The following is a 25691-nucleotide window of genomic DNA, read 5'->3' as shown; positions in this document are numbered from 1 at the left end:
TCAGCACTCCTTGCCGTCCAGGGTCTTGGTCTTCCGGAAGATGCTCTGCATGGCCGAGATCCGGTCCTCATCTTGGATGTTGAAGACCTGGAACTGCAGACGGGGCGGGGGACAGAGGGGTCACAGGGGCACCTCGGAGCCCATCGCAGGGTCCTGGACGCGGCGCGGGACAACACGTGCTCCTTGGCCACCAGGACTTCCTGCGTCTGGGTCTCTGCCTGCACGGTCCTCTTGACAGGTGGACCCACGCAGGGCCCTCTCACCCGGGGGCGGTGGGGGGGGGGGGCTCTTCCTCACACACAGATGTCCCCGGATGGGCCCGACACAGAGGAGGCCCCAGCAGGTGCTTGTGGAGGACGGGGCACGCACCAGCCCTCCTGCTGCCGTCCCCCGGGGCCCCACGTGTCCTGCAGGGAGACCGGGTTGGCTCTTTGGGGTGAGGGTGGGGTTTGGCCCTGGGGGAGAGGAGCGGGAGCGGGCTCTGCGGGAGCAGGGGAGGGGAGGGCCTAGCGAGCCGGCAGAACCTCGGAGACTCAAGGAGGTGCGGTCGGCAGAACAGCCGGGCGACCCCGGAACACCAGGCCGGACGCAGGATGCAAAGTCCGAGGACACGGCGTGGGCCTCCCGAGTCTCGGGATGGGCAGGAAACTGGCCCCGTGGGGCCCAGGGACAGCCACACCCCTTCCTGAGGAACGGAGTCCAGCGCAGGCAGGCGGGGTTTGAGCACTTACCGGACGTGGGTTTGGGGTGGTTCTGGCGGGCGATGGAGGCACATTTGGACACGCTACCCTGGGGCCCTGGGGCACCAGTGGGCAGGGTCGCTCGTGGCCTGTCTGACCTCCGGATGTCACGTCTGCCCCGGCCGGCTCTTGCCGGCCGAGGACCCGCCCGGCCGGCCTTCCTTCAGCTCCTGCCCCCCCCCCTCCCCGGGGGAGCGGGTCCCCCCCACCCCCGCGTGTCACCCCGGGCCCGTCTGAGACGCCCCTGCCACGCCCACCTTGTCCAGCAGGACATCAAAGTAGGCGGTGGCCCAGTAGGCAGGGTCGCTGGCAGGTAGCTGCAGGAGGGCCTTGACCCCGTTGCCGATGCGCGGCGGGGGGCCGCGGCCCAGGTGGGTCACGTGGATGCGCAGGGACGCCTCGGGTTGGCTGGCGAAGCGCTCCACGCGCTGGTACAGGGCGTTGAGGTCCAGGCCGGCGTCGCTCAGCAGGTTCCGCTTGGGGTAGACGAAGTGTGGCAGGTTCCCGGTGGCCAGGCAGCAGAGCAGCACCACCAGCAGCCGGTACACGGCGCCCTGCAGCTCCGCCCAGTCCTCGGGCGCCGGGAAGAGCGCGGACGCCCACAGCAGCACCGTCTGCAGCGGGGCGGGGGACGCGGTCCGGCCCAGCCCGCCCTCCCGGCCTCCCCTCCACCCGCGTCCCTGCCCACCTGCGGCCCTCCCGGCCTCCCCTCTACCCGCGCCCCTGCCCACCTACTTGTGGCCCTCCCGGCCTTCCCTCCACCCCCACCCCTGCCCACCTACTTGTGGCCCTCCCGGCCTTCCCTCCACCCCCACCCCTGCCCACCTACTTGTGGCCCTCCCGGCCTCCCCTCCACCCCCGCCCCTGCCCACCTACTTGTGGCCCTCCCGGCCTTCCCTCCACCCCCACCCCTGCCCAGCCACCTTCAGCCCTCCTGGCCTTCCCTCCACCCCCACCCCTGCCCACCTACTTGTGGCCCTCCCGGCCTTCCCACCACCCCCCGCCCCTGCCCACCTACTTGTGGCCCTCCCGGCCTCCCCTCCACCCGCGCCCCTGCCCACCTACTTGTGGCCCTCCCGGCCTCCCCTCCACCCGCGTCCCTGCCCACCTACTTGTGGCCCTCCCGGCCTTCCCTCCACCCCCACCCCTGCCCAGCCACCTTCAGCCCTCCTGGCCTCCCCTCCACCCCCGCCCCTGCCCACCTACTTGTGGCCCTCCCGGCCTCCCCTCCACCCCCGCCCCTGCCCACCTACTTCTGGCCCTCCCGGCCTCCCCTCCACCCCCGCCCCTGCCCACCTGCGGCCCTCCCGGCCTTCCCTCCACCCCCCGCCCCTGCCCACCTACTTGTGGCCCTCCCGGCCTCCCCTCCACCCCCGCCCCTGCCCACCTACTTGTGGCCCTCCCGGCCTCCCCTCCACCCGCGCCCCTGCCCACCTACTTGTGGCCCTCCCGGCCTCCCCTCCACCCGCGTCCCTGCCCACCTACTTGTGGCCCTCCCGGCCTTCCCTCCACCCCCGCCCCTGCCCACCTACTTGTGGCCCTCCCGGCCTTCCCTCCACCCCCACCCCTGCCCAGCCACCTTCAGCCCTCCTGGCCTTCCCTCCACCCCAACCCCTGCCCACCTACTTGTGGCCCTCCCGGTCTTCCCTCCACCCCCACCCCTGCCCACCTGCGGCCCTCCCGGCCTTCCCTCCACCCCCACCCCTGCCCACCTACTTGTGGCCCTCCGGGCCTTCCCTCCACCCCCACCCCTGCCCAGCCACCTTCAGCCCTCCTGGCCTTCCCTCCACCCCCGCCCCTGCCCACCTACTTGTGGCCCTCCCGGCCTTCCCTCCACCCCCGCCCCTGCTCACCTACTTGTGGCCCTCCCGGCCTTCCCTCCACCCCCACCCCTGCCCAGCCACCTTCAGCCCTCCTGGCCTTCCCTCCACCCCCACCCCTGCCCACCTACTTGTGGCCCTCCCGGCCTTCCCACCACCCCCGCCCCTGCCCACCTACTTGTGGCCCTCCCGGCCTCCCCTCCACCCGCGCCCCTGCCCACCTGCGGCCCTCCCGGCCTCCCCTCCACCCGCGCCCCTGCCCACCTGCGGCCCTCCCGGCCTCCCCTCCACCCCCGCCCCTGCCCACCTGCGGCCCTCCCGGCCTCCCCTCCACCCCCGCCCCTGCCCACCTACTTGTGGCCCTCCCGGCCTCCCCTCCACCCCCGCCCCTGCCCACCTACTTGTGGCCCTCCCGGCCTCCCCTCCACCCCCGCCCCTGCCCACCTGCGGCCCTCCCGGCCTTCCCTCCACCCCCGCCCCTGCCCACCTACTTGTGGCCCTCCCGGCCTCCCCTCCACCCCCGCCCCTGCCCACCTACTTGTGGCCCTCCCGGCCTCCCCTCCACCCCCGCCCCTGCCCACCTACTTGTGGCCCTCCCGGCCTCCCCTCCACCCCCGCCCCTGCCCACCTACTTGTGGCCCTCCCGGCCTTCCCTCCACCCCCGCCCCTGCCCACCTACTTGTGGCCCTCCCGGCCTTCCCTCCACCCCCACCCCTGCCCAGCCACCTTCAGCCCTCCTGGCCTTCCCTCCACCCCCACCCCTGCCCACCTACTTGTGGCCCTCCCGGCCTTCCCTCCACCCCCGCCCCTGCTCACCTACTTGTGGCCCTCCCGGCCTTCCCTCCACCCCCACCCCTGCCCAGCCACCTTCAGCCCTCCTGGCCTTCCCTCCACCCCAACCCCTGCCCACCTACTTGTGGCCCTCCCGGTCTTCCCTCCACCCCCACCCCTGCCCACCTGCGGCCCTCCCGGCCTTCCCTCCACCCCCACCCCTGCCCACCTACTTGTGGCCCTCCCGGCCTCCCCTCCACCCGCGCCCCTGCCCACCTGCGGCCCTTCCGGCCTCCCCTCCACCCCCACCCCTACCCACCTACTTGTGGCCCTCCCGGCCTTCCCTCCACCCCCACCCCTGCCCACCTACTTGTGGCCCTCCCGGCCTTCCCTCCACCCCCACCCCTGCCCAGCCACCTTCAGCCCTCCTGGCCTTCCCTCCACCCCCGCCCCTGCCCACCTACTTGTGGCCCTCCCGGCCTTCCCTCCACCCCCACCCCTGCCCAGCCACCTTCAGCCCTCCTGGCCTTCCCTCCACCCCCACCCCTGCCCAGCCACCTTCAGCCCTCCTGGCCTTCCCTCCACCCCCACCCCTGCCCACCTACTTGTGGCCCTCCCGGCCTTCCCACCACCCCCGCCCCTGCCCACCTACTTGTGGCCCTCCCGGCCTCCCCTCCACCCACGCCCCTGCCCACCTGCGGCCCTCCCGGCCTCCCCTCCACCCCCGCCCCTGCCCACCTACTTGTGGCCCTCCCGGCCTTCCCTCCACCCCCGCCCCTGCCCACCTACTTGTGCCCCTCCCGGCCTTCCCTCCACCCCCACCCCTGCCCAGCCACCTTCAGCCCTCCTGGCCTTCCCTCCACCCCCACCCCTGCCCACCTACTTGTGGCCCTCCCGGCCTTCCCACCACCCCCGCCCCTGCCCACCTACTTGTGGCCCTCCCCACCTTCCCTCCACCCCCACACCTGCCCACCCCCCTGTGACCCACACCACCTTCCCACCACCTCCACTCCTGCCCACCCGCAGCCCATCACCCTTATCGAAGCTGTCCCCTGGAAGTCTCCTGACCCCTGCACCTCTCCCCCACACTCCATACCTCCCCCCAGAGGTCCCAGAGCGAGCCCCAGCCCCTCTCCACTTGTTGTCCCCATCCTGCCACCTCCCCAATTCCCCGAGGCACTGCCACTGAGTCCAGGCTCGGAGGGACCTGGGGCCCCCACTCTGGCTTCCCATCCGTGGTGCCCAGGACCCCTCTCAGGAGATTCTGAGGCTCTGCCCCTCCTCTGGCCCTTCCCATCGTGCCCTGCGCCCTGACTGCACTCCTGCTATACAGAGCAGCCTGAGCCTGTGGCATCGTCCTGGCCCAGGTCTGCATCAAAGCCGTAAGAGTGGACCTTCCTCCCCCTGTCCCTGAGCCCCCCAGCCACGGCCCCTCCCCAGCCACAGTTGGGCCCTCCCACCAGCCCCCATCATCCCTGCTCACTATGGGGCTCAGGAGCCACAGTGGGCCGGACGCCAAGGGCCCTCTTAGAAGCTGCCGGCCCCTCGGGGGTGGGATGAGGGCCCGCGAGGGTGGGGAGCGGGTCAGACGGGCTCTCCTGTGCAGGCCAGGCCACCTCTCTGTTAACCCCCAGCTCCCATCACGGAGCGACACTCGGCAGGCCTCCGCACCCCACCGCGGCTCGCTCCAGGCAGAGACCCCGCCCGCTTCCCCTTCCCCTTGCCGGTCTTGTGCCCCGGCTCTGGCCTTCCTTTGCTCTTCTCGGCCCCTGACGGTCACAGGGGCCGAGGAGGACACGACTCCAGCCATGTCATAGCGGCCAGTGAGCAGCACAGGGCTCAGAGTGGGGACCCCCGGCCGGTAACACTCACGGCCACGGGGGCCAGTGTGCCCACGAGCCCCCTATGCGCACCTTCAGGTGACCGAAGGTCAGGCCGGGGCTCTGGCCGCCGTCGCGCCAGCTCTCGTGGTTGACCCGGTCCAGGATGGAGAGGCCGTCCAGACGGTGGCCCGGGAGGGAGCCCAGCGCACCGAGCAGCCTGGTGAGCAGGTAGTCAGTGGAGACCCTGGGGGCCGGGACAGCACACATACTCGGTCAGCGTCGGGGCTCCGGCCAGCCATCCAGGGACACGCTGCATCCCCAGAAAGGAAGGCCCCCAGCCGTGGCCTCCCCGGGATCAGGTCTTGAGCCCCACAAGATGGTCCAGGCCACGGCAGGGACTGTGCCACTGCACTCGGCCCGGCCCAGCCCCACGGATGTCATCCGCTGCCAGGGATTAACTGTGAGAGCGACCCCTGCTTACTTCAGCCCCGGGCTGCGTCCCCGAGCGTGGGAGCCAGTGGGCATCGCCCTGGCCAAACCACGGCGGCCTTGCTGTTTAAGTCCTGTCAGAGCTGGATGGGGCTCGGTCCCCGGCCCTTGGTTCGGGGTCTCAAGGGGAGCTCAGCCTCTGCCCCACGTCCCCTACTCTGTCTTTCCTGCTCACGGACACCAACTCGGGGTCTCCCTTTGCCGGCCGGAGAGGGAGGGGAAGGGGCATCCGCACCTCCCCCAGCTCGCAGACTCCTGGGGTGGAGACGGGGGGGGGGGGCCCACAGGGGCTGCTGGGGCTCTGGGGCCAGGCGGGGGCGGGGACACCACAGGTGGCGGTCTCCTGGCGGGAGGACCTACCGGCTCCTAATGGGGAAGGGCCACCGGGACAGGAAATGCTAGCAAATTCCCGGTGCGATCGCATCCCCCACCTCACTGTGTGGACACCCCTCCCGACTGTCCCCGGAACCTGTGGGACCCTGGGTGAGTCACCCGGCCTCTGGTGTCCAGAGCCTTCTGCGTTTCTCTGAGTGTCCCCTCACAGCCCGCCCTGGCCCCCGGCTCGGGCGGCAGGGGGCACGGCTCCACCCTCCCCGCAGCTCCAAGAGGGGCGAAGCTGACGGTGGACAGTGATGACCCCACGTCCCCCAGAGATCCCAGGGACGTCAGCGTGGCACAGAAGCCTATGGGGCAGAGGCGGGGGGAGGGGGTCCCCGCAGACCTTCCTGCCCGGAGTGGGAAGAACAGGGGGGTGGCAGCCCCCTTCCCGCCGGCTCCCCAGGACCCCACAGACCCCAGGACGCGTGTCCGACCTCCAGTGCTGGGCGCTGGCTGGCACCAGGGCCGCTTCTTGGCTGATGATCCTTTTCAAGCTGCCTTCAGGGAACCCGCGCATCCACTGAGCCCTCTCCAGGGCGGGCACCCAGAGCTTCCTCCGCACCATGGGCACGATGTTGAACCGGATGGTTCGCCAGCCGCTAGACACGAGCAGGGACAGGTGGGACTCCTTCTCCTCCAGGCTGTCTGCGTTCAGAGAACCTGCAACAGCCCGCCGTGCCCTGGAACCCTCATCTCAGACGGCCCCCCGCGCCTCTGGGAAGGGGCTGGGCAGGTGAAGGACAGGGCCAGACCCGGGACCCCAGAGGCCCGGTGTCGGCAGATGCGTGCCTGGTGCCCCGCGCCCAGGAGGGCCTGGATCCAAAGGCTGACAGTGGACGCGCCTGGCTCCCACTCGACACCCCGGGTCCCCAGAGCCACACGCCAGATGGCGCATTCCAGTGAAGATGCTTCCCGCTCCCGTCACCCCTCGGACCCAGCCCAGCACCCGCACCCAGAGCCCAGAGCCCCCAGACCACCCAGGAGGGGACATTCCAAGGGTGACAGGGCTGGAGGCTGGCGAGGCGGAGACACTCGGGGATGACCCGGGGCCCTCTGGCCTTCCTCCTCAGCTGTCCCTTCCCCCCCAGTAAACAAACTAATACCACAGAGAGAGGAGGGGAGCTGAGCAGTGTGGGGGACACTCCTGTCACCGGCCCTTACCAACCCCAGCCAACGCCAGACTCGGAGACGTCCCTCCTTCCCTCCCCAGCACTGCCCAGTGAGGGTGCTGGTCAGGGGTCAGGGGACCAACCGTCTGGGAGCCATGTCCCAAAGGGAACCCCCAACGTGTGCCTTGAAAATAGGTCTCTGCAGGGACGGAGCACGGGGGGTGGGACTCCTCACGTCCTACAGCGGCACGCAGCGCGCCCTGGCCCACCCACGGCGTGGGGGTCTTGTAGGAAGGAGCCTGGGCCCCGTTATGCAGACCGCTCCCCCCCAGACCCCTGTGGGGTGTTCCAGGTCCTGGCCCTGCCACCGGACCACTCCATCGCCTACATGGGCCTCAGTTTCCCCATCGGTTACAGGAAGGAAGGAGCTCAGTGACCCCTGGCCCCTTCCAATTCAGGGTTTGAGGCACTTGTCATTCAGAGCCACTACTGGTGGCTTCATTTCCCTTCCTACCATTGGTCACACATTCTGTCCCGGAGGCGGCTTGGAGGGCGGCCAGCCACACCCGCAGCCTGGCCCAGCCACTCCCTGCCTCAGCCCCCAGCCCGGTCTCACCGGTTTGTTCCCAGGTGCGGGCAGCCTGAACCTCGTCACCTGGGGTTGCTCTGCTTCCCTTTTAAGGTAAGTGTCTGGGAGCGATGCTTGGAATTTCCCTGCGTGCCCAGCTCGGCCGGCCCCTTGGGCGTGGCTCCCAGCCTCCTCTGCTTTCTCGGCCGGGCCGGGGGGCGGGGGGCGGTGGGGACCTGGGAGTGGCAGCTCAGAGTGTGCCTGAAAGGCCCAGGGCTGGGCCATCCCAGCAGGCGGGGCAGACGGCCTGCAGGTGACAGGGCCAGGTGGGCATGGCCACCGTAGATCGTGGAAGAAGACAGCAGTGGCCCTGCCAAGTCACCTGCGGTAATTGAAAGGTTCAGAAGATGACCAGAGAAGATGTCCAAGGGGCCTGATGACAGGTTCCGGCTGCCCTGGGAGGGCTCTATCTACCGTCAGCTCTGAGAGGGTGGCCACCCGCCCGGGTCACCAGGCAGGTCTGGAGAGGGGCCAGGGTTGGACGTCGCCCCTCTTGCCGTCGGGAGACCGTCCAGAAGCCTCTCTGAGCAGCCCGGGGCAGGCCACTGTCCCCGCGACGGGCTGACCGTCCACCCCCGTTCTCTGACGTTATGAAAGACACGAGGACCAGGCGGCTGCCACCGCCATGGCCTGTTCCTTCCCAAGGGAAACGGGACTTCTGTTTGCGTCCCCACTTCTCTGCCAGGACAACCCGATGTATTTGCTCTGGCCCCCAGGAGGGTGCTCTGCTGTCCTGGGCCTGCACCCGCTGCACCCACGCGCCCACGCTGTCTTCCCGCTCCGTGCACTGTGACCAGATGCCGGAAGCGGGGACGCCCGTCATGCTGAGCTGGAACTGATAACAGAACCACCTGCCCAGAACTAGCGCAGGGACCGCCATCAAGCGGGTCAGCGGGAAACCCCGTGCCCCGGACTTAGCTTCTAGCTGTTCGTCAAGTAACATCCGTTAACGTGTTACCGCCAAAGTCACCATGTGAAAATCAGGCAACGTGGAAATGGGTGACCTGCGTTCTTAGAAGTGTTTGGGGGGCGCCTGGGTGGCGCAGTCGGTTAAGCGTCCGACTTCAGCCAGGTCACGATCTCGCGGTCAGTGAGTTCGAGCCCCGCGTCAGGCTCTGGGCTGATGGCTCGGAGCCTGGAGCCTGTTTCCGATTCTGTGTCTCCCTCTCTCTGCCCCTCCCCCGTTCATGCTCTGTCTCTCTCTGTCCCAAAAATAAATAAACGTTGAAAGAAGTGTTTGGAACCGGAAAGGATCTCAGAGCGGGATCCCCCAGCCTGTGTGCCCTGACACCCACTGAGCCATCGCGCGTCTGTGCACACGCACGCAGACGCACACCCCCTGAGCCATCGCGAGTCTGTGCACATGCACGCACACACACACCGCAGCACACGCGCGTGCCCAGTGTATCCCGCCCGCTACCTGGCGTGACGAGGCTCTGGTGTCTGCAGTGCACCACGGCCGCCACCAGAAGGTCCTTGAGGACGCGCAGGACCTTGCTGGGCGCGATGTGGCCGCGGCACCCGGCGCCACCCTCGGAGGAGACGCTGAGGATGTCATCGGCCATCCGCCGTTCCGGGCGGGCCCCTTCCCTGGAGACACCCAGGCGGCAGGGCGCAGGGCCGTCGCCCGCCTCGGCGGCCCCCACCTCCTCAATCAGCAGGGCGTCCGCCTCCACCCGCAGGGGCACCTCCACGTGCAGGGGCTCCTCCGAGGTGCGCAGGGCAAACTGGAAGGCCTCCAGGTCACGGGAGTAGTCCACGAGGAAGCGGGGGTCCAGGTGGTGCACGTGCTCCAGCACCGTGAGCAGCACGTTCTCCGCGCGCTGGAAGTCCTGCGCCCGCCGTGCCCCCCGCGAGCGGATGGCCTGCAGGTAGTGCTGCCACAGGGGCACCTGCACGGCCATGGCCGGGGCGGGTGTGGACGGGACGGGGGGAGGCACCGGCCGGGCGAGGAGCACTCTTCGGGCGGGCCGGCTCCCCCGAGAAGCAGAATTCCAGAGTGACGGGGGCTGCGGGCCTGACCCAGACCTTTGAAGCGAGGCTGAGTCAGTCACCGACGATTAGGAATGTCACCGCCGCCGCAGCCTTGGGCGGGGAGGCGGGGCCTGGTCACCACCCAGCCCGGGGCCTCCCTCCTGTCACGCTGACTCCGCCTCTTGGGCCCAAGGCACCTTCAGGCTCCCGACCGCCCCGGAGAAAAATCAGTCGGCACCGCCACTCGGGGTGTGGCCACCTCCCGCCCTGCTGTCCTGGAGGTGGGGACCCCGTTCCTGGCGCCCCCCACCCTCATGCCAGCAGCCACGGGGTGTCTGTGGCATGCGGGCCTCCCTGCGAGCCTGGGGGAGGGCCGCGTGGCATCCCATCGCTCCGAAGAGAAAGGTGAGGCCCGGGAGGTGGCGTCCCCAGACCTCCTGCGTGGGAGGCAGCTGGAAATCAGCGCTGGGACTGTTTCCACGGCGACCTGAGCAGCCCCCTCGGGCACCTGTGCCCCCCTGCGAGCTCTGGAGCCTCAGACGGCAGCCCGGGCCGCAGCCCGCCGTGAATCCTGCCTCCTCTCCCGTCAGGGCCACACGTCCAACCCCCCGGCCGGCCCGAGGCCCTCAAGCTGCCTGCCCCCCAGCCCGCACCCACCTGGCTCTGCGGCCGGAGCGAGTCTGACTCCAGGAGCCGTCTCCCGGCCCCTCCTCGCTGGGCGGAAAGCCTCGCCCTGCCGAACCCCTCCGGCGCCGTGCTGGGAGCGCTGCCCGGCCCGGCCCGTCTCCCCGCTCAGGGCCGGGCAAGTCCCAACCAGCAGGGGGGACCGCCCCCGCCGACCCTCGGCCCTGCTGGGCTGGCCCGGGACGCTGGGTGCCCCTGCCGGGGTGTCTGCAAACAGCGAACCTGGACGTAGCCCCCAGCAAGGCATCCTGGAGACGCTGCCCTGCAGCCCTCCGGCGGCGGCCTCGCCCCTACCCACACAGGGGCCTCAGACGCCGGGTTGCTGCAGGCAGAGCCTGGAGCCAAGATGCTCACTTCCTGGTGCTCGGAAGCCCCGGTGACTGGCTCTCTCTTTCCGCACCTCCCCGGTCGGGGAGCTCACCACCTCACAGAGCAGCCCATGGCACGGCCAAACAAGAGACCGATTTCCTGCCTTAACCTTGGCCCCGTCCTGTCCTCTGGGGTTGCCCAGCGCACGTCCGTCCCTCTCCCAGGGCAGCTGCTGCCTGTCAAGGACCCAGACTCCCTTGGCCTGCCTCACACCCCACCTATACCCCGTTCTGTTGCCCCCACACACTCTGCCCTGGCCCCTGCGTCTTCATGGGACCCTGACCTATGGGGCATTGCTGCAGACGCGCTGGGAACTGCGGTCCTGACCCTGACCCTGGGTCACAGGGTCCCGTCTGTACCCTGGCTCCACCGTCTGTGACCCGATGATCCCATGTCCCTTCAGCTTCTTTTCGCGGGAACCTCACGGCAATCCCGAAGTCACCCGGGAGACCCTGAGGCCCCGTCTTCCAAAGTGCCCACTCTGGGGACGATGCCGCAGGGACCTTCCCCATCGGGGGCAACCCCCACGTTGTGCCCCCAACCCCCTGTCATCCGGGGAGCTCTCCTCCCTTGCCCCCTGCGGCCCCCTCTTCCGGACAGTGACACAGAAGCGCCCGAGGCCTGCGGTCCACGTTCCCCTCCTCCGCCGGTCAGCTGACCCTCTCTGCTGACCCCCGTTCTACAGCCCCTGCACCTGCTCCTCGGTGCCCCACGGCAGCTCCGTGTCTGCCCCCGGACTGCCCACGGGCACCTCGCACCCCGTCCCCTGGGAGGGCAGAGGAGGGCAAAGACGCGGGCGCCACCCCGGCCCGCCGGGCAGAGTCTGACCACAGAGGGACCGGGACCGCCACCCTGCAGAGCCCAGGGCCAGCGTGGCGAGTGACCGGGGGGGCTGCAGACCCAGGCCTGGGCGGCCGGGCCGCGGGGGGAGTTTGCTGGCTGGAAGATGTGCCGACCACCAGCACGTGTTTGTGCTGCTACCTCCCCGGAGAGCTCGGCTCAGGGCAAGCTCACAGATCCGTGTCTCGGGAGCTCCCAGAGGCGCTGCAGAAAGGGACCCGCACCGAGCCCGTGAGGTGGGCCGCACGCTGCCTCGGCGTCGCGGGCTCATCTGGAGGGGTGGTCCCGGGCGGGTGCCACTCAAAGTCCACGCGTCAGTCTCCCGTGGCGGCGGTGACACATCACCACACACCGGGGCGCTGAGAACAACACGAGCCTGTTCTCTCCCGCTTCTGGGGCCAGGGGTCCCAGGTCAAGGTGTCGCCGGCCCCTGCGAGGCTCCCGCCTGCCTCTTCCAGCCCCGCCTGTGCCTGCGCGCCCACGCGGCCCTCTCCGTGCGTCTCTGTCCTCGCCCTCTGCCTCTGTCCTACAAGGACCCTTGGGAGGGACGGCCCCGGCCGGCCTCACCGCACAAGCCTCAGCTCTGCTCACCCGGGACCCTCTCTGCCTGGTCGCAGCGACGGGTTCCAGGCGCAGGGAAGCAGCCACTCTTCACACGCATCGGACCGTGTCCCGCGACCTCCTCCGGGAAGCCGCCTCGCGTGTCTTGCGCTCCCCCGCCCCTCCGCTCAGACTCCCAGGCCCCCGTCCAGACCACGCTTGTCCAGTCCCCGCACGCACGGCCCCGGGGGGCCCCCGGGACACACAAGCAGACGCTGCCTGAGCTGCCAGTGTGGTCCCCCAAAACGGTCAGTGTTGCCCGTGGGGACCCCTCCCTCCGTGCACGGTGGCGGGCCTTTCCCTCAGGGCCTCGTGGTCTGGTTGAGCCCGCGTGCCCGGAGCACCCGGGCCAGAAGCCGCTGGCGCTCGGGAGGCACACGGAGCGGTCAGGCCTCAAGAGAGGACACGCTCGGGGGCCATTTGACGCTCCGCGCGAGCCGCTGCCGGCCCGGCCTCAAAGCCGTCGCGGGGAGACGAGGAGGCCACACGGATGGGCCCCCGAGACGCCTCCACGCTCTGACGGTGACGGTCGGCGACTCGGAACCGGCCACCCCTTCCACACGATGCCCGTGAGCTGCCGAAACGAGCGGTCTGCATGTGGCCGGCGACAGAGGGCCCCTCCCACACGTGGCTTCCGTCGGCTTTAGGCTGGAACAGCAAGGCTCGCCAAGCTGGACGAACTGGAGCGCTGGCTCCCACGAGGGTCCCTGCAGCCCCACCGCCACGGCAGCCCACCGTCCCGGGCAGTCCCACTGTCCCGAGAAGCCCCACCGTCCCGGGCAGTCCCACTGTCCTGAGAAGCCCCACCGTCCCGGGCAGTCCCACCGTCCCGAGAAGCCCCACTGTCCCCGTCAGTCCCACCGTCCCGAGAAACCCCACTGTCCCGGGCAGTCCCACCGTCCCGAGAAGCCCCACCGTCCCGGGCAGTCCCACCGTCCCGAGAAGCCCCACCGTCCCGGGCAGTCCCACCGTCCCGAGAAGCCCCACCGTCCCGGGCAGTCCCACCGTCCCGAGAAGCCCCACCGTCCCGGGCAGTCCCACTGTCACTGGCCATCCGGTCGTCACGGGCAGCCCCGTCACCGCCTAACTCTGGTGTGCGGTGGCCCGAGGACACACAGGACACACACACAGTCAAGATGGACATAGTCTGACGTGCGTGTCTGACTGGCATTGGACGCGGCCGTGGGCGCTCGTGTGCTGCTTCTGCGGGATATTCAAGTGTGACGGGCCGTGTACGTGCGTCTGCCAAACCTGGCCCCCTTCTCTCGTTTGCCCCTGGAAAGGGTGAAGCAGCAGAGGAATGGGGGCCTTCAAAGAGCCACACTGGCTCCAGCCGCTGGCCCTTCCCAGCCGCCTCCAGCCTCGGGTCCAGGGCTCGGCCTCGGCCTCCTCCTCTGCGGGGATTAGAGGCAGAAGGTCTGCAGGAAGCACGGAGGCCGGGAAGGCAGCCGGGGCGGGTCAGGGGAAGAGGGAGAGGAGGGCGGCGGGGCCAGCAGGGGCGCGGCCCTGGCCGCAGGAGGGAGGCCTGGGCTCCAGGGCTGGGGCTGCTCTGAAGCGGCCTCAGGGTGGGGACCGCAGGAGCTGGGTCCTCTGTGCCCGCCGACCGACCCGCCCCGTGGGGCGGCTGCCCCGGGGGGAGGGGGAGAGACAGGCAGGAGCCGGCAAATTAAAAGTCACCGTGGGAGGGCGAAACACGTCCCTTCTGGCCGAAACCAGCCCAGGTCGCCGGGCCATCCTCCGGGCCAGCAGGAGCTGACGAAAGCGTGGGGTCCGGGGTCCGAGGGCCACGGAGCAGGAAGGAGGAGGGCTCAGAGAAGGCGCGGCCCCGTGAGCCTCAACATCGGGACCCTTGCCTGGCAGGGGGAGGGCTGGACAGCGGTGACCCCCCCGAAGTAGGGGGGCTCGTAAGGGAGGGAGCCAGCCCCCCGATGTGACCACAGCCAGCACCCCTGCCCGGGCTTGCCTCAGAGACTTCGCGGTGGGTGGGAGGGTGGGGTCGGAGTGACAAGGGAGCTCTGCCCTCGGCTGCCCCTCGGCGCCCACACGACATGCCGCATCCTTGTCACTGGGCGTCAGACTCCCCGCGGCCCGAGAACCAGCGATGCCTGGGGTTATTCTGCCCTTGTTTTCTGGTGATTCCTCAAAGGCGTCGTCTGCTGGGTTGCAGGACGCGGGAGGCACAGAGCACAGGAGTCACATCACTGGCCCTTGTCCCCCCAGGTCCCAGGGGCTCTCCCCACCGACCGCCCCCCGCCCCCGGCACTGCCCAGGGGCCCCGCCCATCCCACCTGTGCCACTCCATCAGGCAGGGGACTGTGGGGCTACATGTGGGAGGTGACGGGGCACCTAACACCAGCAGTAATGGGGGGAGGGGGCGCTGGTCAGGAAGCAGCAGGCCCCCTCGAGGAAGGTGCACGCGGAAGGTGCCCGAGGTGGTGAGCTGGGTTGTGAGGGTTCATCTGTGTGGTGGGGGCTGCCCAGGGGGTGGCCCGAAAGGTGAGCCATCCAGGTGTTTGTGGACACTTGGGGTCACCCGAGGAGAAGCAGCTGTGTGGCCAGCCAGCACCGTCACCCGGAAGGTGGCCACCCCCGGCCAGCGGCAGAAGCAACGGGGAGCGGACAGCTGAGCCACGAGGCTTTCCAAGCGAGAAGGAGTCTGGGGGAGTCCACAGCCCAAGATGGGGGCCGGCGGGGGCCCGGGGGGAGAAGAGGGCTCCCAGGGTCTCAGTACAGGGGTGGGGAGAAGGGGTTGTGAGAAAGGAGGACCCCAGGCAGACGATCTCTCAGGCCCGAGGAGCATTGATGTGGGTCCCCTGTGGTCACGCGGGGCCCAGCTCTGTCTGTCCAGGGCCCAGGTGGTCAGCGCAGGGCCGGACGGGACTTCTCCCCGACCCTCCTCTAGACCACGGGACCCACAGCACGGCTCAGACCAAAGAATCAACTGGATTTCCTTCGAGGCTGCCTTAGAACTGTGGCAGAAGGGTCGCCCCCGGTGCTGCAGGCAGGGCTGAGTTTGGTTTGATTTGGTTTGATATTTTTCATGGTGATAAAAAGCATAACGTAAAATTTACCTTCCTAACAACTGTAAGTGTGTAATTCAGCGACATTAAGTGCGTTTACATTGTTGCTATTATCATATCGTTGTGCTCCTAACGTCGCCCCCTGCCGTCTCCAGAACTCCTTCCCAAACGGAAACTCTGAACTCGTCAAAAACTAGCTCCCCACTCCCCCGAACCCCCCGCCCCCCTGTTCTACTTTCTGCCTCTATGATTTTTTTTAAGACTTTAAGGTATCTCTACACCCAACACGGGGCTCGAACTCACAACCCCGACCGAGATCCAGAGTCACGGGCACTCTACCGACTGAGCCCGCCGGGTGTCCTTCTGTCTCTATGACCTTGACTGGTCTAGGGACCTCATGTAAGTGGAGTTGGCCCTGTTGTGACCGGCTAATTTCACTGAGCGTAACGTCCACAAGGTTCACGCCTTGTGGTTGAATAACTCTCCGTTGGACGCACAGATCACACTTTGCTGCTCCGTCCATCGTCCGTGCGCACTTGGGCTGCTTCCTCCCGCTGGCTGTTGTGAGCCTGGGTGTCCAAATCTCCCTGGGACAACCCGCTTTCGATCCTTTTGGACACATACCCGCAAGCGGGACTGCTGGGTCCTACGGCAACGCCACGGCCAGCCGCGTGAGGGGCCGCCGTAGCATTCGTCGTGGCGGCCGGGCCCTTCTGCATTTCCACTCAGGGGATGAGCGTCCGGTTTCTCCGCACCCCTGACAACACTTGCCATTTCCTGGGGTCTGTGTTACAGGAGCCCTGATTATGCGTGTGGACCCCGCTGTGGTTTTGATTCGCGTTTCCTTCGCAATCAACGAGCATCTTTTCAGTTATCGGCCGTCCGCGCCTCTTCTTTGGAGAAAGGTCGATTCGGGCCTTTGCCCCCCTGTTGCTCAGCTGTAGGAGTTCTTTACAGATTGTGGACCTTCATTCCGACATCTGATATATGATTCCCAAATACTTCCTCCCGACCCGAGGGTCACCTTTTTGCTCTCTCGATAGCTTCCTTTGATGCACACGAGTGTGTCAGTGATCCGATTCACTTTTCTCCCCCGTGTTCTCTGTGCTTTGGTGCGACACCCAAGAAATCGTGGCCACGGCGCTTTTCTCCTGTGCCTTCTCGTCAGGGCTCTGTGGTTTGTTCCTCTGACGAGTCCTCAGCAGGACTAAGCCCGGCCGCCCCAGCTCCCAGGTGCGCAGGGCCTGCCCACGGCGGCCTTCTCCGGCAATCGTGTGAACAGACGCCAACAGGGTGGGTTCCGCCCCGGGGAACCTCTCAAGACTCGCTCCCAGGCTGCCCCTGCCACGGCCAGGGCTGACCGGCGCCCCTGTGGTCCTCTGAGGGCGGACTGGATGCCGAGAGAGGCCCCACGAGCCGGCCCGAGAGGGAAGGATGACGCGTCTCTCCCACAGCACGTGTGCCCGGGGGCCCGCTTGGGGACGCCCGGAGCCTCACCCAGGCGCGGACCCAGATGTGAGCCTCCCGGTGGCCCCTCAGATCCCACCTGTCTGCTACAGGCCTCCACCTCTGTCGCATGGGCAGAGGGGGCAGACGCACAGACAGCGACCAGTCGGCCTCGGCACCGGGCAGCAGCCCCGGGCGGCCCCCGAGCCGGGCCCAGAGCAGGGCCGCACTTAGTAGACGGCCTGCTTTCCTGTCCGCACCTGCAGGGGACATGCCCGCTAGAGGCCTCGAACCCCGGTCAGCTGAGCTGAGACTGTCAGTGGGAGTGGCTCCTTTCCTGAGCGATCACCCGCACTCCCGACATGCGGTCACTGAGGACGGTCGGCTCGGCGGGGGGGGTCACTGAGGAGCACAGACGCAGAGCCAGTCAGGTCCTACAGCCGGTGGGTGGGACGGAGGCCCCGAGGGGCTGGACGGCGGCACCCCATTCCTTTACGGCCTCCTGCCCTCTTCCCCGGGGTTGCCCTGCTTGTGACCCGCCTCGGGAGGATGTGTCAGGGCCACGTGTCCCATCCACAGCAGGCTCAGCTGACCCGCCCTGGTCCTGTCTGTCACGGCCTGTACAAGAGATGTGGACCAAAGGCAGGTGTGGCCTTGACACCAGGAAGCCAGTACTGTCATGCGAGCTTTGAGGTCCCTTCCCCTCTCGGGAGGGTCTGAATAGGGCGTGGCAAATTCCGGTGCCCCTGGGGCCAGTGGCAGACAGACAGAGGTGAGGCCATCTTCTTGCCCTGGGTCAGGACCAGCCGTGAGCCTCCCTGAGCCCGCCCGGCCCACCCGGCCCACAGAGATGCCGCCTGCATGGTAAGGACCTTACGTCACACCCTCTGTTCATTCCAGAAAATTTTGTGGGGGCCGTGCCCAGGTCCAAGGCTGAGCCCCGTCCTGAGGGCTCTCCTTCTTGTCCATCGACGACCCGGGACGGGGAGCCACAAGCAAGGACACCAAGCAGTGAGGCCTTGGGGTTACGCACGGGGCCTGTGGGAGCCTCAAAGGGGCCGGGCTTCCCCCTGAAGGAAAGGGTTCAGGTGTGGGGGTGAAGGCCGGAATGCGCTAAGCTTCTCCACAGGGCCTTAAGGGCTTAAGGGGAGAACAGGCTGGGGTGGGGTCAGGGCAAGAGGCGCCCGGAAGGATGCCCCCCCCCCCGGAGGCACCACCTTTCCTGGTTTCCCGCAAGTGATCACAGAGGGTCTCGCCGGCCTCCGCGGCCTCCTCGCCACCCGGCCGTCCACGGATGCCCCGACAGAGTTCCCCAGGCGGGAGCTCTCACCGGAAGCAGGCCATGCCCTCTGTGCCCCCAGAGCCCATCTGGCTGGGGTCAGATGAGGCCCAGCCCCTGTGCCCCACCAAGGACACCTGTCTCGCACCTCTCCCGAGTCCTGGGGCTCAGACCCCAGGGGTGCTGTAGACGGCCTTGGGTGCCGGGAGGTGCCCAGGCCACAGCACGGGTCCCCTGGGCTCCGAGTCTGTATCTCGGCTTCGTGCCTTCAGTGCACTGACCTGTGCACGGAGCCTCCTGCCAGGCCTGGACGCCCAGTGAGGCGATGTCCCGCCTGAGAGCCAGTCCTGTCCCTGCATGGAGCACTCCTCCTGGGGGGCCAGGACAGAGCGCAGGTGTCTCTCAGGGACAGGTGCCTTCGTGCACCAGTGGCCCTGTCTTGAACGTCTATTCTGAGGAGAGAGCCTGGGCCCCTAGCATCCCTCAGCAGCGCTGGTGACAGATACGCTCCCTGACCACCAGGGACTTCTGGCCTTGCCTGGTAGGCTGCCCCAGAGGAGCCCACCCCCGGGGCCCCCACACTGGCCTCCTCTTGTTAGAGGGGCGGTCAGTCCTGGCTGCCAAGCCCACCTCCAGGGACTCCACTGGGAGAGGTCCACTTAGAGCGAGGACTCGGGGGAGACGCGGGTGTGACCGGATCCCCAGACCAGACTCAGTCCAGAGGCCCCAGGAGGCCCAGGCTAGATGGGCACAGGTCTGTGTTTGTCCCTCCCCTTGCCTTGCCCCAGGGGCTGGGTCCCACCACCCCAATGGGTGAGCTGCGAGTGTCCCGGTCATTCCCTTATGTGGCTCTGGGAAGCTATCAGTGACCGAGGAGTGTGCCAGCTATGGGAGGAATCCCCGTGGGGCAGATTACCCTAAGAGGGCTCCAGAGGGAGGTCAGATTCTGGAAGGCCAGTCCAGGTACGAGGTTAGGGCGATGGGGGTCTCCTGGGGTCCTTAGACAGGTGGTTTCTCCTCTCCAGCCCTCAGCCTGTCCACCTGCTGGACACGATCCGACTACTGACCTCTACAGTCTTTTCTAGATGTTAGGGAAAAACTGGGGTTTGTTTGTTTGTTTATGATTGTCCATCGGGAGGAACCAGTGGCCCACATGCCACCTTCCCCTGACGTGCGGCCCCCCAAGCGCACAGCGCCTCCTGCGGAGAAGGCGGGGGCCCTTCCCCGCGGCTGCGGGAGGGGGTCCGGGGCAGAGGCCAGCCCCTGTCCGGGCGTGGTCGCGCAGGTGGACAGCTTCACCCAGGGCGCCTCCAGGTCTCCAGGAAACCGCTTCCAGACAACAGCGTTCTTTAGTCCCCATGGCAACAGGGCCTGCGCTCCTGTTTCCAGGGAAACAAAATCCTCAGCGTCGCGGTTGCCACAGCAACGTCCTCGGGCTTCCTCGGCCACTCGGTCGCCAGCCCAGAGGGGCAGCTGGGCACCTTGGACGGAGGAGCCAGGTGTCGTGCCAGCGTGGGGCTGGTGCACTGACGCAGGTCCTGGCCCGGCCCGGGTGCCGGCCGGAGACTCACCCGGCCGCCAAGCCCCGGCTTTCTCGGAGTCCTGCCCTCCCACTCGAGATGAGCTCTCCCTCCAGCGAGCCTGGCCACGGGGGTGCCACCGCAGAGCGGTCCCCACTGGGGCTGGACAGCGTGATCCAGGTCAGTGGGGTGCCCGCCCTCCAGCACCCTCCCGGGAGGAGGCCCTGAGGGCACCTTGGGAGGGTGCACGGAGAGGCCACACCTCCCCCGCTCCCCACTTGAGGGCTCACGTGGTCAGCACGAGCCTGCGTACACACGCGTGCACGCACACACACGTGCAGCCGCGGCTCAGGAGAGGAGGCTGGGGGGAGACTGACGTGGGCAGAGGGAGACCCGAGCCCAGCCCCCAGCCTCCCCATCCGTGCCGGCACGAGCTCAGGCCGCCAGCCCTCTTCTCTGAGCCTCAGGCTTGCAGCCTGCACGCTGGGGACGGGGACGGCCAGAGCAACCGTCCACGCTATCGTTCTGGGACCTCGTGCACTGCTTTCTTTGTGGCCAAGTGGGGGATCCGCCACTGGTGGGTGGCTGCGGCTCGTCCCCGGTTCCAGGAGCTCCCCGGGTGCTTTTCTCCAGAGCACCACCTGCATACCGGCAGCAACTATGGTGGCTGAGAGCGTCCCCAGGCCTCTCTCTCCCTCACTCCCTGCCCCCCAGAGCCAAGCCACTGCCTGGCCCCACTAGGTGCCTGCTACTGCCATCACGTGACTCTGGCCAACCCCACCCTGAGTGAGCCCTGGGGGACCCCAGTGAACCTTGGTGCCCCAGCTGACTCACAGTTGTCTATTAACCCAGTTCTTAGAATCTCAGACTGCGCTGCAGGGGGTTGACACAGCCCGATATAAACAGCACAGGTCGCCGGAGAAGAGTAATCGCCCACAGTTGGTGCCAGGTGATTAAATATCACGATGGAGGCACCTTACACCCACGCCCACACGCACACGCACACACACGGGTGCCCACACAGGACAGGTCAGCATGCGGCAGGAGAGTGAATCAGGTGATGCCAACCACACAAAACAAGGTGGCCCTGGGTGGGTGACTGTCTCTGTCCAGCTCCCAAAGGGTCTCAGTTCCCTGGATGGACAGAAGGATAGAGGCAGGAAGGAAAGGCTTGCACACTACAGTTCTCAAGACCCGTTCATCCAGGCACCCCATAGGATCCCCCTATCAGCCTGGGAGGATTCTATCACCCCCTTTGGATTCCAGGAAAACGGAGGCTTGAGGGTTGAAGCACATCGCTATGGTTACAGGCAGTTCGAGGGAGAGACGCAGGCTGGTGCCATTGTCTGGCAGCGGGCACAGGTGCTTGGCAGACACGGCTGCCCCCAAACCCCTGCGGGAAACTGTCATCTGAAAGCCACAAGGAGGCCCAGCCAAGGTCCGCTCTGCCCGCCCGGCCAACACCTGTTATTTGCATCGTGGTGATGGAGATCTTGGTGCCACTGCCCTGGGGGTGAGCAGGCAGGCGGGCGCCAAGAGACGTCCAGATAGGGCTGTCCAGACGGGGCGGCAGGCCGGAAGGATCCTCCAGCCCCTGGCTGCAGACAGGGGAACTGAGGGCCCTGGGCAAGGTGTGGCTGGGGGGTGGGCGCCTCTTGTGACCAGGCCTGAATGTGCTCCCCACACCCCCTGCAGCCTCTGCAGAGCATCCCAGAGCAGCCCGCCCCTGCCCTCCCGCTCAGAGCTGGGCCCCCAGGGGGAGGGTCCAGACCCAGTGCGGATGGAGAGGGGTGGCACGGGAGAGCCTGGGTGGTGGGTGTCAGACGGCTGTGATCCTAGACTCAGTCCCCTGAAGAGCTACCAGATTGGCCAGACCCTGTGCCTTCTGGGTTCAGGATTGTGTTGTGTTGTGTTGTGTTGTGTTGTTGTGCTGTGTTGTTTTCTTTTTTGAGCAGCAGGCAGAACTTTATTAGATGACAGGATCACAAAGGAAGAACAGTATGGAAGCTCTCTTTGCAGAGGGGGGCATTCGGAAGTGAATGCCCCAGTTTAGGTTTCGATCAATGGTAGTTTTCCAGGAATTTGTCTGCGGTACCCAGACTTCCAAATTTACTGACAAAAGTCGTTGCGATATCTTCTTGCTGTCATTTTGATGTCTGAGGACGTGAAGCGGGGTGGCCGCCGGCCCCGACGTTGAGGGGTTTGAGGCCAGGGCTTCGTGTGTGACACCCGGGAGGTCCGGACGGGCCGCCCTGAAGCGATTCCCCTTTTCCTTTCCTGATCCCAGCCACCTGTCGATCCTTCTTAGGCTACTTCTGTCTGTTTCATTAACGTCGACATCTGCTGTTCCTTTGCTTTCCAGCTCTTTGGGTTTGTTGCTCAGCTAGTTGTTTGAGATGCGTACTTAGCTCATGGATTTGCAGCCTTCTGTTGAGTTTTTTAACTTTTAAAACAAACGTGTTAAAATAGATACATACATATATACACATAAAGTTTACCATTTTAACCGTGTTCAAGTGTGCAGTTCAGTGGCACCGAGCACATTCACCCTGCTGTGCAGCCGCCATCTCCAGAACTTTCTCAGCTTCTCAAACTGAACCTCTGTCCCCGGAAACACTGACCCCCAAGCCCTGCCCGTGCCCCCGACGCCCACCCTTCCAGTCTCTGCCTCCGTGACTTGGGCCATTCTCGGGCCCTCACAGAAGTGGAGTCCTACGGCACCCCTCCCTCTGTGCGGGTCTGTTTCACGCACAACGTCCTCCGGGTTCAGCCGTGTTGAAGCCGGTGTCAGAACGGCCTTGCCTTTTAAGGTGGAGTCACCGTCCGCTGTGCGGACGGACCACGTGGTGTTTATCTATTCCTAGGTTCATGGACAGTCAGGTTGTCTCCACCTTTGGGCAGCCGTGAATGCGCTGCCCTGAAGACTGACGTGCGCACCTGTTTCGGTGCCCGCCGTCCCTTCTTGTGGAGATGCGCTCAGAAGAGTTGCTGCTGGGCCACATGTGACTCCCTGTTTAACGGGAGGAAACACCGTGCTATTCTCCACAGCGGCTGCACCATTTCACATTCCCGCTTGCATTTTTTTTTTAATGTTTTATTTATTTTCAAGAGATAGAGCACCAGCAGGGGAGGGACAGAGAGAGGGGGAGACGCAGAATCTAAAGCAGGCTCCAGGCTCCCAGCTGCCGACGCAGAGCCCGACGCGGGGCTTGAACTCGTGAACCACGAGACCACGACCTGAGCCAAAGTCGGACACTTAACCAACCGACTGAGTCACCCAGGTGCCCCTCACGTTCCCACTTTCTTTTTCTTCTTTTTTTAAAGGATGCTTTTCATTCTAAACAATGTGTTAGCGGCATCCCATAAATTTTGGTATAATAGTTTTCACTGTTATCCAGTTCAAGCTGTTTCCTAACTTCCATTGCAATTTCTTATGCTATCCATGGCTTATCTAGAGGTGGAAACACCCTGATTTCCAAATATGTGGAGATTTTCAAATTCTTTTCTGCACCTCCTTTGACTACATTGTGCGCACAGGTATTGTTTTGAACGTCTTAGCGTGGAGAAGCCTCTCGGCATCCAAGCAGAGATAGTGGGAGCTCAGTGGCCTCGGGGGAGGGCTCCATGCTGGAAATGGACATTCAGAGTTGTTGGCATGCGGGTAACCGGTGAGTGCACACAGAAAAGGAGTTGGAGCACCCCCACACTGAAAGGCCAGAGAGGCAAGAAGGAACCAGCTAAGGAGACCAAGACGGACGGCCAATGAGGCGAGAACAACTGGGAGGAGTGATGTCAGGAGAAGCGTTTCGGGGAGGACATGGTGACCCACATGTTGCCGACAGATCAAGGAACACGGAGACCATGGACCGCTGGGTTTAGCCAACACGGAGGTCGTGGATGATCTTGATTGCAAGGGGCACGTAGAAGCAACAGTTTTCTTACAGAGAGGTGTCGATTAAAACAGTTTGTATCGGTAAGAATGGTCTGATAGAGAGAGAAAAACCACTGATACATAAGAGAGAAGGAAGGATTGCTGGAGCAGTGTGTTAGGTACGTGTGAGAAGATGGGGGGATGGGGTGGGGTTGGCTGGGACGGATGGGCTGGGAAGGGGTGAGATGGGATGGGGTGAGGACGGGAGGGGGTGGGATGGGTGGGGGAAGGGTGGGAGGGGGCGGGATGGGATGGGGTAAGAGTCGATGGGGGGATGGGGTGGGATCGGGTGGGATATGACGGGACGAGTGGATAGTTGGCCAACTTTTTTCTCCAAAGGGCCAGATAATTAATATTTTAGGCTTTGCAAACCATAAAGTTTCTGTAGCAACTCCTCAGCTCTGTTATGGGAGCACGAAGGCAGCCACAGACAATATGGAAACAAATGGATTATTCTCCAACAAAACTTTATTTACGAACGAGCGGCAGGCCAGATTTGGCCTACGAGCTACAGCTTGCTGAACTGTGGATTAGAGGACGGATAAATAGAAGGATACGTGGGTCGGTGGGTGGAGGGACTGTTTGAGGCTGGTGGGTGCGTGGCCGTGGGTGGATAGGTGGCAGATTGGAGAATGGCTGGAAGGACATTGCGCACAAAGGGTGGGGAAGACAGTAGATCCCATATTCTAGGAACTGGCCTTTGAGAGGAAAAACATCACAGGATTTGTTTTTCCCCTTGGGACGAGCAATTGAGTGCAAATAGAAACGTGCAGGCGTCCGTCCTAAGCGTGCGGCTTGACTGAGCCCTCCGCTGGGCTCAGAAGTCCCCCCACCGACACAGCTTAGTCTCGCCTGTTTATACAGATGGAACCGTGTGTGTGGGTGTGTGTGCTTGTGCACAAGCACACTCTGTGCACCACCATATCTTCACCCAGAATGCAGCACGCGGTTATAGCTTGCTCCTTCTTTTGCTCTATAGGATCGCATGGTGTGAATATACCGCGCTTTTCTTCCATTCTATTCTCAATGGCCATTTGAGTAGTTTCCACTTTGGCACTGCCGCGAACATTCTGGCACGTATCTTCGGGGCCCTGTGTATACATTTCCGTCCGGGGAAATGCTAGGTCACGGGTTTGCACGTGGTCAGCTTTAGTGGATACCGCCGAATGACTCCAAAGAGGTCGCACCAATTTATAACGTGGAACGTGGGAGGGGCTAGTCGCCATACGTCCCTGCCCACGCCCGGCACTCTTGTCATTTTCCTATTTAGCTGTTACGGTGAAGGCACAGTGCCACTGCGTTTACCTGGTAACTAGTGAAGCTTTTACTCATCGTTTACCTGGTAACTAGTGAAGCTTTTACTCATCGTTTACCTGGTAACTAGCGAAGCTTTTACTCATCGTTTACCTGGTAACTAGTGAAGCTGAGCACATTTCTGTATATCTAGGGACCCCCTCGATAGCTTCTTTTGTGAGGTGTGTGCTCTAAAAGCTTGCCCATTTTTCCGTTGAGGTACCCTCTCTTTAAGTTGCTATTAAGAAAACCTTTTAATTATTAAAGAGATAATTATCATTAAAATAATTAGTATTAAAATAATTTCATTATTATTAATCATTGAGAACGAGCGAGCACGAGAAGGGGGGAGAGGGGCAGAGGGAGGGAGAGAGAGAATATTAAGCAGGCTGCACACTCAGCATGGACCCCAAGGTGGGGCTCGATCCCACGACCCTGGGATCGTGACCTGAGCCCAAACGAAGAGCCGGACTTTTAACTGACTGAGCCACCCAGGTGCCCCGCTTTTAACTGTTGATGGGAATTTGCTTGTGTAATCTGAAAATGAGTCTCTCTGGAATACATTCAGCGCAAATACCTCCTTTTCACTCTTGTAATGGCATCTTCCAATGAGCAGAAGATCATAATTTCGATACAGCACAATTTACCAGTTTTTTCTCTTCCGTGTTAGTGCTTCTTGTGTGCTCTTTAAGAAACACACTTTGCCTCCTCCAAAGTCACAAAGATGTCCTTCTAGGCTTTCTTTTCAAAGCTTTTTTGTTATACCTTCAGACTGAAACCTTCAATCGATCTTTGGAACCGATCTTTGCGTACGGTGTGAGCTGGAGATCGGTGCACGTTTCCTTCCACGTGAACACCCGGGGGCCTCCCCCACCCCCATTATTGGAGAGCCCACCATCTCCCCCCTGCACAGCCTGCGTCATCTTCGTCGCAAACGAGCTGTGGGTGCGTGTCCGTGTGTGTGTACGTGCGTGTGC

General features: G+C 64.9%; 1 protein-coding gene across 1 annotated transcript; it reads right to left on the bottom strand.

Moving 5' to 3' along the window:
- On the bottom strand, positions 1 to 9662 carry MAB21L4 (mab-21 like 4). Its single transcript, XM_047082999.1, has 5 exons — positions 9179 to 9662; positions 6456 to 6681; positions 5245 to 5398; positions 998 to 1354; positions 1 to 93 (listed from the first exon to the last, which is right to left on the bottom strand). Exons 1-5 carry the CDS (start codon positions 9660 to 9662, stop codon positions 1 to 3), a joined length of 1314 nt encoding a protein of 437 aa, XP_046938955.1.
- Between the last annotated feature and the right edge of the window lie 16029 nt (positions 9663 to 25691).

This window comes from Lynx rufus, unplaced genomic scaffold (genome assembly GCF_022079265.1).
Source record: "Lynx rufus isolate CCGP_SWC_20201006 ecotype Redwood Valley unplaced genomic scaffold, mLynRuf1.p SCAF_2, whole genome shotgun sequence".
In the NCBI taxonomy this organism is placed as follows: domain Eukaryota; kingdom Metazoa; phylum Chordata; class Mammalia; order Carnivora; family Felidae; genus Lynx; species Lynx rufus.
The sequence above is the reverse complement of the archived record's forward strand: the minus strand, read 5'-3'. Positions and strand labels throughout refer to the sequence as shown.